The sequence below is a fragment of the Agrilus planipennis genome, unplaced genomic scaffold (assembly GCF_000699045.2).
Source record: "Agrilus planipennis isolate EAB-ADULT unplaced genomic scaffold, Apla_2.0 scaffold49, whole genome shotgun sequence".
Lineage (NCBI taxonomy): Eukaryota > Metazoa > Arthropoda > Insecta > Coleoptera > Buprestidae > Agrilus > Agrilus planipennis.
The window spans coordinates 732,810-745,133 of record NW_020438913.1 but is presented as its reverse complement, the minus strand read 5'-3'; the positions used below and the strand labels follow the sequence as shown (position 1 = coordinate 745,133).

The 12,324-nt window shown below is 36.6% G+C and overlaps 1 protein-coding gene across 1 annotated transcript in view; it reads right to left on the bottom strand.

The window, feature by feature from the left end:
- Positions 1 to 220: 220 nt before the first annotated feature.
- The window catches only part of LOC108733408 (terminal nucleotidyltransferase 5C), a 56,502-nt gene continuing 44,398 nt past the window's right edge, over positions 221 to 12,324 (bottom strand). The window contains exon 2 of the mRNA XM_018464559.2: positions 221 to 2,455. Coding sequence (XP_018320061.1) covers positions 1,181 to 2,455 — 1,275 coding nt within the window. The 3' untranslated portion in view covers positions 221 to 1,180. The remainder of the gene's footprint in view (positions 2,456 to 12,324) is intronic.

Genomic DNA, 12,324 nt, shown 5'->3' with positions numbered 1-12,324 from the left:
GGAGCAAGACAGATTTAGGTGGGGGTCTCAAATCGGACCCATCATAACTTTGCTACGCCACTGCCTTATGACCCACATTTTCGCAAAATTCGAACTATGCATAATAATACGCTACAGTTCCTAAATATATTTGAGAAGCTATCATTTCTTACGATAAAAAAATAGCCTGTTACAGTAACACAAACATAAACGCGTTATTTATATGTATTATACACTTCTACTTTGAAGTACGTTATACTTAATAAAGGAGAGACAACATTGCCATTTTTCCGTTAAATCCGACCTTTTGTTTTAGATTGAATTCAACGGGATTTAACTTTTTCGATTGCATATAAATCACTGGGTTTCGAAATTATGGGAGTTTAAGATGTTCCGAACAAAAATGCATTTGAATAGAATTGAAAACGAAAAGCACAATACTTGGAATTTGCACATTATGTTACAAAAACAATGAACATTTTCTATACGAAATTCAAATTTAGATGTTCATCATTTTCGTGCAGTAGTGTATTCGCGAATTATGTCTAGCCTCTGTATCAAAAAACACGAATGAACCATTAACAAGAATTGATGGTAAACAAAACTAAAATAGAATCGATTGTAAACAAAACTAAAATAATAAATTAAATCTTACAATTTTTTTGCATCAAATCAAAAAACGCAAGAATTGATTTACTACACCGTCTTGTTTACTAAAAGCAGAAAACAAAAATAAAATTGAAGAACAGAAGAGAGTTTGTAAGCATTTTCGTAGGTAGGAGAATTTGTGAGACCAAGTTACCGTGTGAAACATTGTTTACTGACTGAGTTAAATTGAAAATTTTGGCTGTAACGTCTGAAACTCCAAAAATCGAAACGATCAAGAAACTTTGCCGAAGGTTTGCGTTTGCACCCTTCACACAACAGAACTACGTTCCCTTCATTCTCCGCAAATAGATGATTTTGTCACAGCCACTGAAAAAATTAATAATTGCGCCAAATCGGACTGCATTCAGCCTTCCTTGACGAGAAAATGTCAATTGGTTCACCGAATAATTTTGGAATGATTAGATATGAATCGTGTGGACCTGGAGGTGTCACGCCCGAGTAATCACAACTCACAACATACTCAGTCTGATTATCGTCGTCGAAGACAGCATTGGCAGGGTGCACTTCACGGATCATCACTACAGTACCCGCATCACGTAGACGGGCATGTCGTCGTTGCGAGCCATGCGTTGCATGTGCATGGATAGCAATTGGTTGGTATCACGGATGCCACTGGCGCGTACAAGTATCCGTTTGCGTACACTAGTGTCGCGGGTGGTGCACCAGGGTGATGGTGTTGACTCAATATTTTCTGCTGTTCCTGGCACAGAACCTGCCATGCAAGACCTTCGATCAGACTAAGGGTCTGTCGCCTTTCATGACCCATCAGACATACAGTGGATTCCTCGACGACGCCGTGCAACAACATGAGATATGGGTGCTTCAAGGCTTCCTCCTCAGGCCCAACGAAGTGATTCATAAGGTAGTTCTCCAGTTTCGCCCGCTGCTGAGTGATATCCGAGAAATCTATAAAGAAACGAGAGCACATGTACCTCTGAAGGGTTTTGATGCAATCCGGTTTTGCGGGCTTGTAGTTTTTGACTAGTAGATTACAGTATTTTAGCAAGCCGCCGCCTCTGATTTCTTCGGGGTTTCTGGTGGCAATAAACTTTTTCTGTAGATGATACAACGCTTCTTGAAAATCTCCATAAACAGACTCGCCAACAACAGTTGGATAGAAATTCTCACTTATTGGGAGTTTAGAACAGTCGTAGAATAATAGTAAGGATTCCAAGTGAATCTGGAATGAGTCAACGGAAAATTCAAATTGTCTTTTCATTGTGTCAACGAATTTCAATTCGACATTTTTGTGACCGCGTGAGTTTCCCAAAGAAATGAGAGACCATTTGTCGACGTCGTTGTTGACTTTAACCATTTTGCTCACATACGCTTCTTTCAACGAACACGTCGAGATACGTTTTCTACTGACTCCATCGGGAAGTAGATCGTAGAGGGAACTCAACACGGCCGATTTGACTTTGTCATAATTTCTCGCGTTGCCCAATTCCACGCCAAATATGAGATCTAGATCGTTGTAGGGCTGCGATTCGGTGGCCAAAACATGTGATGCGGCGCCACCGTTCAGACGAATATCGCGCACTTTCATACCTGCACCCCCTGATGCGGTATCGGCTACTAATTTAGCTCTCACAGTTGTTACTAAGTCTTTTAGTTTCACTTCGAGGGTGGGAAAGTTCCCTCGGCCGTGGATTGAGACAACTTCGTCCATGACGTCGTTTAGGCGACGGACCTGTTCGTAACTGAGGACAGCCAGACGTTGCTGAGCGTCTATGTTAGAAGACATGCTATTGTGGATGATTGGTGACGAACGGCGCCTTGGAAGTTCCCATGATCCCAACGAATCACACTGAAATTAAAAATACTGGAATTAGTTATCGAACTAAAGATCACATCTGTTTGAATACTCTTATTTATTGTGACGCAGTGCAACAGTTTTATTTAAAGAATCATTCAAGTAACTTCCTTAGTTTATTATCGAGGCAACCGGCATACGTATTGATTACTACATGTATAAAATTTATACAAATTCATAGAAAAATAACTTCATAATCATCACCATAGTAGTCAGTTGTAAGACTAGTGGACCCGCACCTCCACCATCCTGAGTTAACATTCCCTAAATGTAGATTATCCAACATCCTTAACTATTTACGAAAAATAACATCAGATGTATAAAATATTTCAAGAGTAAAATTAATTCATTAATTAAATTACCTCCAAACCGAAGTTAAATACATATGTAGTTAAGTTTGATATTATTGTTGAAATAAATTGAATCTTATTATTGTTTTTCGTTATTTTTTTTAGGTAATATACTTTAATTACGCTTTTTGTAACGGTTAACACTAGTGATTGAGTACCCACTATACTTGCACAACCTACTACTTATTTACTACCAATGGTTGAAAATGTTTGCAATTTCATGTTGTAGGTAAATATTTCGCAAGCTAATTGTCACATCATCATCTACATTAATTTTACACCATTCATAAATAATCAGTGTGTACATAGGTTTACCAGCATAAATACTAAGCTTTGAAGTCTGTAAACAATCGCACGGTAAGTTCAGTAACGTGGTTAAGGGCAATAAAATTTTTAAGAAAATTACAATAATTTACAATCGGAAACCGGTCCTGTGCGTGAATCGGCAACATAGGTGTCTTGCGAATAGCGTACTACGATTAAAGCTCTGGAGATACATAGATGGAGAATGTCTAAAATAAACATAAACGCTTTGTTTAAAACAAATTGTAAGATTTGCAGCAAGTGTTCCCTTAAAATTTGCCGCACTGTTACATGAGAGGAGTCGCATTACTATTTTGGGGATTGTCTTCTTTGAAATCGAGGAATTCCTCCCTATTTCTTATTTCCTCAGCCGATTGAGTGCAGCGTTGCAGGTAAGTATTTTTTTACCAGGACCGGAATTGAATTTACTTGTACTTTCAACTACGTTATTATCAAAATCGATGAACTTTCGGAGATACAAACATTTACGTAGTCTTCACGTTTTATGGTGCTCTATCACCTCCTGCAGGCTGTTACACCCTGTATACCACCTCCAAAAATTACCCCATAAATGAAATGTATGCATTTGCTACTACAGTTATTTAGAACTCCCCTTTGAAAAAAAATTGTATACTCTACACTGTAGGATCTACGGTATATATTCTTAACGAGGTTGATATCGATATCGACTTTCATGGGGACTACAGGGGATCCCTGGGAAAATGAATAAAAAAATTCAAGGAAAATTAGTTTGTTGCTCTATTTATTTATTTATTTATTAATTTAATTATATTGGCGAACCCTTTTCTATTAAGGAAACTAATTAATTTTTATGCGTCAATTTTGTGTGTCAAATGAAACTTCGAGAATATTGTGACTTTCCATTTAATTTTAATTATGCCAGTATACTTTGGCATGGCCGATACTTTGCATCAAACTGTAATTTCCATATAATGGTACGCCCTACTCGTCGCCACTATGTCGGGAGGCTTTTGAGTCAAAGGTCACCGCATTATCAAACAACTAGCAATTACCACCAGAAAATGTTAATCTCATAATCGGATGGATAGCCGGCCCGTTATCACGATAAATTATTATATCATAGGCGATGCCGCCGACGCCGTTTTATTCTATGACATTTACTGCTACGTGTTTATTACACAATTTTTCCTGTCCAAGACATGCGACTGTTGACTGCAAATTAGATCAGGTAGTTAACTCAAAACTGGAAACTGAAAATAATTTTTAGGGGTTAGTCACCCCTGGCTTAGATAATAATATCTGTTCAGTATTTCGGACTTTACCTGAACCATTACATTCTAGGAAGCCTTTCTTTGTATATATTTGTTCATTTACCGTTAGTTCTAGACGTAGTTTATTGCAACCCTTAGTCAATTGTATAGTTAAGCTCAGTTATACCCCCTATCATAAAGTTTACAATAGTCAGCCGTTCTCGGAACTATTCTCACCAAAACATGTATATTACAGTTTCAACTTTCTAATAACCAGTCTTCAAATTTTTCCCCCCTAAGGTTAAGTTATTTTTGTACATATAAATAAGTATTCAACCATCATTCAAGAAACCGAGCGGCATGGCCTAGAGGTCTAGACCATTGCTTAGCATTCGGGAGGTCGCCGGTTCGATTCCGGGTCCGTCTGCCTTGGTCCAAGTTTTTCTGTGGTTTCCTTGGATCACTTAAGCAAATGCTGGGGCAGTAATATTCCACAGATAATCTTTCATTCTCTTCTGTCTTCATTTCGTCCGTCTCAACTTTCTCACCCGAACCACCACCCACCCATTCCCACGATTCCTGAAAGCAGGCTGAAGAGGGCCTTCCGCCCTACCTTTCGGCATAGTCCGGAGGGACTGCCCGCCCACCAGCATTGCTGGCTGGTGGGAATGAAACACCCAAAAGTTTTTTTTTTTCATTCAAGAAGCATATCATCTGTTCACCAACCATCATTGTACATACAAATCAATAAACAACATCAAAAACCATATTCAGTGCATTCTTAATCATTATTCATCATCAACATCATTATCTTATACTATCATAATATAGTCAAGCACGAATGAGAAAATAAAGTGATTGTTTTGATAATAATCCCAACAATATCCTTTTATGATACAAGTAAGACAAGTTGCACGTGTGGAATATTTTTATTCAACCACCTCTATTTGAAAATACGACCAGCCTTTCTGAAAATTATCCTCTGACGGATCTCTTAAAAGCGCAATACTCCTCAAAATGCTTTAAATTGTATTTTCATATTATATATCTAATACTGTATGAAAATAAATAAGTAAATGCAAGGGAAGAAAAAGTAGGGAAAAGGCGTATATAAAGATAGGAGACGAAAGATTAAAAAAGTGACTGATTTCCGATGGAGGAGATAAAATTGAAAGCTCACTTAGCCCCTTGCCAGGTAACACAAGGATTACAAAGGATATATTCAAATGGACTGTATGGACTATGAAGCAAAAATTTACCTGGGCTTCTAATCCCACAGGCAGTTACTAAAGGCACTATAATGTGGTGCATTCGCCACTCTATGTGGTCAATTTTCAAAATGTAAGAGTCGTAACATGACTAGCTCTCACGGTTCGCATCAGGATAATGAATGAGCTTTAGTTGCGCGTCGGTGACTAGGACTCCCCCAAAGGAACGAAATGCACCGTAATGTCTATTGTTTTAAGGGAAAATCTGGGAATGTAAAGGACAAGGGACACATAACAAGGACTAAAACAACTAGGAAAGAAAATGAGCCAAATAAAATCTCCTCGCACATAATCAAATTAAGAAAGGAAAATAAAATATCAAGATTAAACATTCGGTATCTAGGAAGTCAGATAAGTCAGGACGGAAGGAGTAATAGGGATATAAAGCAGAGGATAGCGCAGGGTCGAGTCGCCTTGAATAAAAAGCAGTCACTTCTATGCTCTTGAACGGTTAATTTAGAAATTCAAAAAAAATTGTTGAATGTATATGTTAGAAGCGTTCGAAATGTGTTACAGGTGAATGATGACGATAGCGTGGATAGAGAAGGTTAGAAATGAAGAGGCATTAGAAAGAACAGGGAACATAGGACTCTATGGAAAGTTAATAAAAAATACGCGAGATAGGTTTGTAGGACACCTCTTCAGGTATGAAGGGCTAGTCAGAGGCATTAAAGGCAGAAACAGGAATTAAAAGGAGTAGAGGTAAATAGTTAAGGATGTGGGATGTTCTAGGTTTAGGAAAATGGGAAGATTAGCTCAGGATAGGAAGGAATGAAGGTGCGTGTCCAACCAGTGTCTTAGGACGATCACCTTATAGTGATGATTAGAACAAACAGTCTACTAATTTGATCGTTGTACTTAAGTATCGTATGGATAGATGACATGCTCACTCTTCAATAAATTTATGTTGCTAGGAAAATAACGTGATTTCACAAAATAACATTAAATGTTAATTACCCTAACCTTATCATTGTAGTCGCTACTGCTTCTACCTATAAAACGATTTTAAACCACGTTTCAAATGTTAAACTTTTAATATGACACTTTTAACAATTACGAATAATATGCAACGGTGTGAAAGCAAAGCGTATTATACCTGGATATGTTTTATTAGACAATTAATCTTCAAATGTCATGATAATTGTGCAAGATACAACACAATATTTCCATCCAGCAATGCATTTAATCAAGTATACGCGGTGGTATTAAGGGCTTTTTATCAAATTCGTACAAATCCTGACATTTATTTCAAAGGCACACAACTTAATTCATTTGTTGTAAGAGAAAGGTATTGAAGGAAGTTGCCATGAACTTTTCTTTTGCACATATTTTATTCTATACGCATATATAAAGTTTTCCTTTGAAAGAGTGGTAGAAAAAGGAGAAATTACTGTAATGTAGATATGCGCCGGATAGTGACTTTGCAGGGTACCGGATAACCGGGAAGGTACCTGACATTAGCTGTACCACATATTCCATTCCACCATGTTTAAAACAATCATCATCATTATAAGGTCGTCGATCCTAAGACTGGTCGGACACGCACCTCCACTCCTTTCTATCCTGAGCTAATCTTCGCATTTCCTAAAACTACAACATCCCACATCCTTAATTATTTGTAAACGGTAAACTAAACTAGGTCTATTCTTCTTAACTCCTGTTCTGCCTCTAATATGTCTCTGAGTTTTTCATGCTTGAGAAGGTGTCCTACCAACCTAACTCCCCTATTTTATATTAACTTCCAAAGAGTCCTCTGTTTACCTATTCTTTCTACTACCTGTCCATTTCTAACCTGATTTATCTAACTTCCTAAATACCAAAAATCAGCCACTTCTTCTAATTTTTCGTTTCCTATCTTTATATTCGCTCTTTCCCTTCTGTTTCTTCCATACTAGTATTTTTAGTTAGGTTAGGTTAGGTTTTGGTTAGGTCCTTGCTAGATGCTAATACTGCAAATCTAAACATACTAATCTTCTGCCCCTGTATATCTATCTTTATAGTTGTAGTGTCTTTAATGATGAGTAAAAAGTAGCGGTAACAGTGTGCATCCTTGTCTGGTTCCCTTCCTAATATATTTACTTCTCAACATTACTGCTCGAACTCTATAACTGCCGAAGAATATGTTAATAAAACAGCTCTTGATCCTGTTAATGAGTTTTTATACAAACAATAATCAAAAGTAAAGCTTGAAGTCGAGTTGTCGACAAATTGAGTTGTTCGCCGTCATATCACAATTTTGCTGCCGTTATCATACGACAGTGACCAAAAACAAAGAGGTGTGTTAACGGCGCGGCGCCAGAAACGTCGACGCCGTGACGTCATTACGGACGCGGAGGCGACTAGTGGATAACGTAGGCGTCCCGTTTGGAAAATGGAGAATGAGCATCACAGTCGGCGCCTCCTACGTCACAGGAACTGGAGCCAAAAACGATATTGATCGGCTTTTCCAGACCTGTGGCTTAACAAGATCCTGTTTATTTTTTGAGTAATTGGTCTGGATGCATATGTTTATTTAATCCGATTTCACTGCGCCATTATTGGCGTTGTAATTCGAGTAGATATGAATGAATGGTATGTCTCTCTGACTCGTTTAAATCCTGAATTTATTTTGCAGTCAATTATCGCGAATTATATGCGGAAATAAAACTGTAATAAAATAAACGCATTTGTATTTTGTATTTATATGTAGTGGAACTTCGACAATTTAAACCTCGGTACCATAAATGTCTCTATCAATAATTGGTGTTACTTTCTCCTCAAGTCCTAAAACCTCACCTTGGCTTAAAATATAAAGTACGTTATGAAAAAAACTGGATCATTTGGCTTATTCTGACTTCCAAAGAAATATATGTATATATTGCTACTTTTAAAACTAGAGAAAACAACTCAAACAGTTTACCGTAATACATCAGCATGATCAAAGATATCAGAGTTATGGCGAGATCAACATCTTGGGAATCATGATGATATTGTGTTTTCATTTTGAGAAATTTATGTCACGAAAACAGCTTCGTTGTGAGAGATTCAGCGAAACTGTTTCAGTATTTTGATTACGGGAGTATAACGCTTTAGGGTTAGCGGTTTAGAGGATTATAGAGATTATAGATTTAGTGGAAGAATTGATTGGTTATGGGTTTTAGATATATGTACACTCTAAGCAACTGGAATCGATGCACTACACTACTGTATCTAATACTTGAATGAATAAAACAATTCGAAGTGGTATGTATTCTGTCGAAACTGCCAGACGCGGGTAGCGATTTCGATCTTTTTGGATCTCATCAGCGCGTCGCAGACAGTTCCGACAGAACACAGACCAACTTTTACCTACTGTCTTAACAGCGCGTTTTAGAAAATACCACAAATGGCGCAGTAAACGCCATCTGTAGTACGATGCTACATTTTAAGATTACGTATGCTCCAACAAGGTCCATTTAAGTATATGGATATCTACTTGCTGAAACGAATCCCGGCGTAGCTAACCACTACGTGATAGGCACGTCACCTTAATCGAATAAAACAGTTCGAAGTGGTCTGTATTCTTCCGCGTCTGGCAGTTTCGATAGAATACAGACCACTTCGAATTGTTTTATTCGATTATGGTAACGTGCCTATCACGTTGAGGTTAGAATTTTAAATGGACCTTGTTGGAGTATACGTAATCCTAAAATGTAGCATCGTACTACAGATGGCGTTTACCGCGCCATTTGTGGTATTTTCTATTACTTGAATGTTCCTTGATGTTTCTAGTATGTTCCCCAATATGTGGTATTGTTCTCAAGTGGATCGGAGATCTAGAGCCAGGTTCTGACTAATAAATTGCGATATTTTCATATACATGTATTTCGACCAATGTCCTAAAAAATGTTTGTAATTTCGTATAATGTTCGTAATATTGCAATCTGGTGTGCGTCTGGGTTTGCGAATCGACCACCAAAACACCCGTCCAGATTATAAGAGCATGTAAACCCAGCGAAATAGTTTGTCGTTAGCTTGTTTTAAATAAAATTATTGAGTGAGACTTTAGATTACGTGTTATGATTTGAATGTATGTTTTTATAACGCTTCCTTTCAACTTCAACTTATCGAAATTTAATCTACCGTGTATACTTCTGATGCACTTAAATTTTGCATTCGTTCCGATGCACTTAAAATTTTGCATTCGTTTTGCAACCAATTGCATATCGCATTCAATATAATTATTAATGCAATGTAGTGATTATAAATTAATATAGTCCACCCACTTGAATAACAGCGACGAATATTTAGCACAATTTTAAAATTCTCGATGCCAACAACAAATAACGGATTAAGCAGTTTCTATTGTGAAACCATCAAGCCTTCCAACATATAAATATTATTTTCATCAATAAAACTTTATTATTATTATTATTATTATTACTAATGTTGTGATTTCGTTTGTAGGTTAATTATTCTTTTGACTCATCGCTTAGTTGGAAAACATTACGACAAACCAAGTATTAATAACTTTTATATGGAAATACTAATTTGAATTTGCGTTAAATTCAATATTTATTGTTAGTTATTGTAGATTACAGAAAAGATAGCAGCACAATATACAGAGATTTAGTAGGTAAACTAATGACGGATTGTTTTTAATTTTTAACACTTTTTTTATCAAATCTTGCAATGATGGCAAAGCCAGGAATTGATCCCATACAGTGAAATGATTGTAATCATGATAATGAAGAAAAGTGAACTAAACATATCAAAAGGACAAGGACATATAAAATCAAACGACACTTCACAAAACGAAAAAAAACAAACCAAAAACTAAACCCAGACATCCGGTTATCATACCAGTCACATGCTCTGACAAAACCGCAGAAGACTTGTCGAAGGAATAGCAGTTTTCACATCAATAAAACACTGAAGAAGAAGGCCAGAAAGAATTCAATAAAAGTGAATCGATTGGAAGAAAAGAATATCGAAGATCACCGTTGACGATCTTTGAATTAATATGCATGCAGCAGTGAACAACCAAAACTGGAAGTAATTCATCACCACTGGTGAAGCCTGATTTTAAAGGGATAATTATATTGGTAAACGAAGAATTTAACATTGAGTAGAGATCAAAAGATTTATGATGTTTGCTGGCGGCTCTAATAATGGTCAAGTGCTAAAATAGGCTCATCGTCAGATTATTATATTAAAAATGTTTTGAAGAAATTTTAGATCATGGATTTGCGTCGTTTGTACCTAAATGATAAGTGTGTGTTCCATCAAGGCTCTACGGCATCACCTATTTCCAAGAAGGCTAATGACTTTATGTACACATGGCAAATATTTTCCTAAAGAAAAGAGGATACTGAAGGTTGTAATACAGCTGCGATGGACATTGCCGTTTGAATATGGACGAAAATAAGGTTTGGAGGTGCAAATTATGACAGATTTGCAAACATGTTATACATGAGGTACGGGAAGAAAAGCCACAAGGACGATCAGCAAATTTCTTGAATTCAAACAGTTTATTGGACGACCTCTGTGATTATTTACTCCAAATTTGGCGAGACGTCAAAAAAAACACATAGTTATCTCCCTTCTATACAGTATAGCCTTAATACTAAAAATAATTTTACAAATACGGGTTCTATTCATAAACATCTACCATAGTGTTTAGCATTCCTGAAAAATATATGGATAGAATAAAACATGATAATTATGTAATATCTCAGTAAAATTTTAGTGATAATATATTCGACACGTGCGGGTTCCACTGAATGAATTATGTAATAACTGTAATAACCCGCCTAGTTCATAGTTGGATGAGTCACCTTCCGCTATCGCAGTAAAAATAAAATGTTAATATTTCTATATGAAACAATGACAATCAATTTTAAAGGAAGATACTAGTAGTACGACAGTACACAACAGGAAGTACATTACTTCCAATAGATTATAAAATATAGTCTGATTGAATGTATTTTGAAATGTATGTCTCTTTTCCACATGACTAAAAAATATGTACACTGTGAATTTTATTGAAGATATAAAACAATTTCCCTCCTACGGAGTGAGTTATTTTATTATAGGCTTACGCTGAGAAAAAGCAGACGGCGGCTAACTTTTATGCTGGAGTCCTCCCATCACCGTTTTATTGCCAGAGCTATTGTTAGTAATTTAATCGCAAATAAAAGATGCAATAAAACGTTTCTAATTACAGTTCTCATCACCATAGTTCCACACGATGATTACATTCCTCAAAACGCTTATCCAAGATTATCAGTATGCTCCAATAAAAGTAAAAGTTGAAAATATTTTCTCCCTAAACTTGAATGTACGTAACTGATTACATTTCTAGAAGATTGACTTTATTATTTCCGTTGGTTGGAGCAATTTGACTGTTTGTAAGGCAGGAATAGACTTGTTGTATTTCTTGCTTGGTTGTGGAAAAAAAGGAACGTAAATGCTTGCTTTATTGGGATCCGTCAAATGGGAGGAGCCTAAAAACATGGCGCCGATTAGGGAAAATTTATCGTAGTTCCTATAGTGTACCGTGCAATTTCCAAGTTTTTAAATTACGATAAAATGATAAGTGTTGACACAATATATGATTGGTCTGACACAAAGCCTCGGAAAGGAAATTTCGTTGAAGGTGAGCGTGTTTTTAATGCCAATCACATTATAAAATTCGGAAATAACAAATCCGGAAGCTAGCCTTCAAATTCCGTCAAGTTTACTGCCTACTT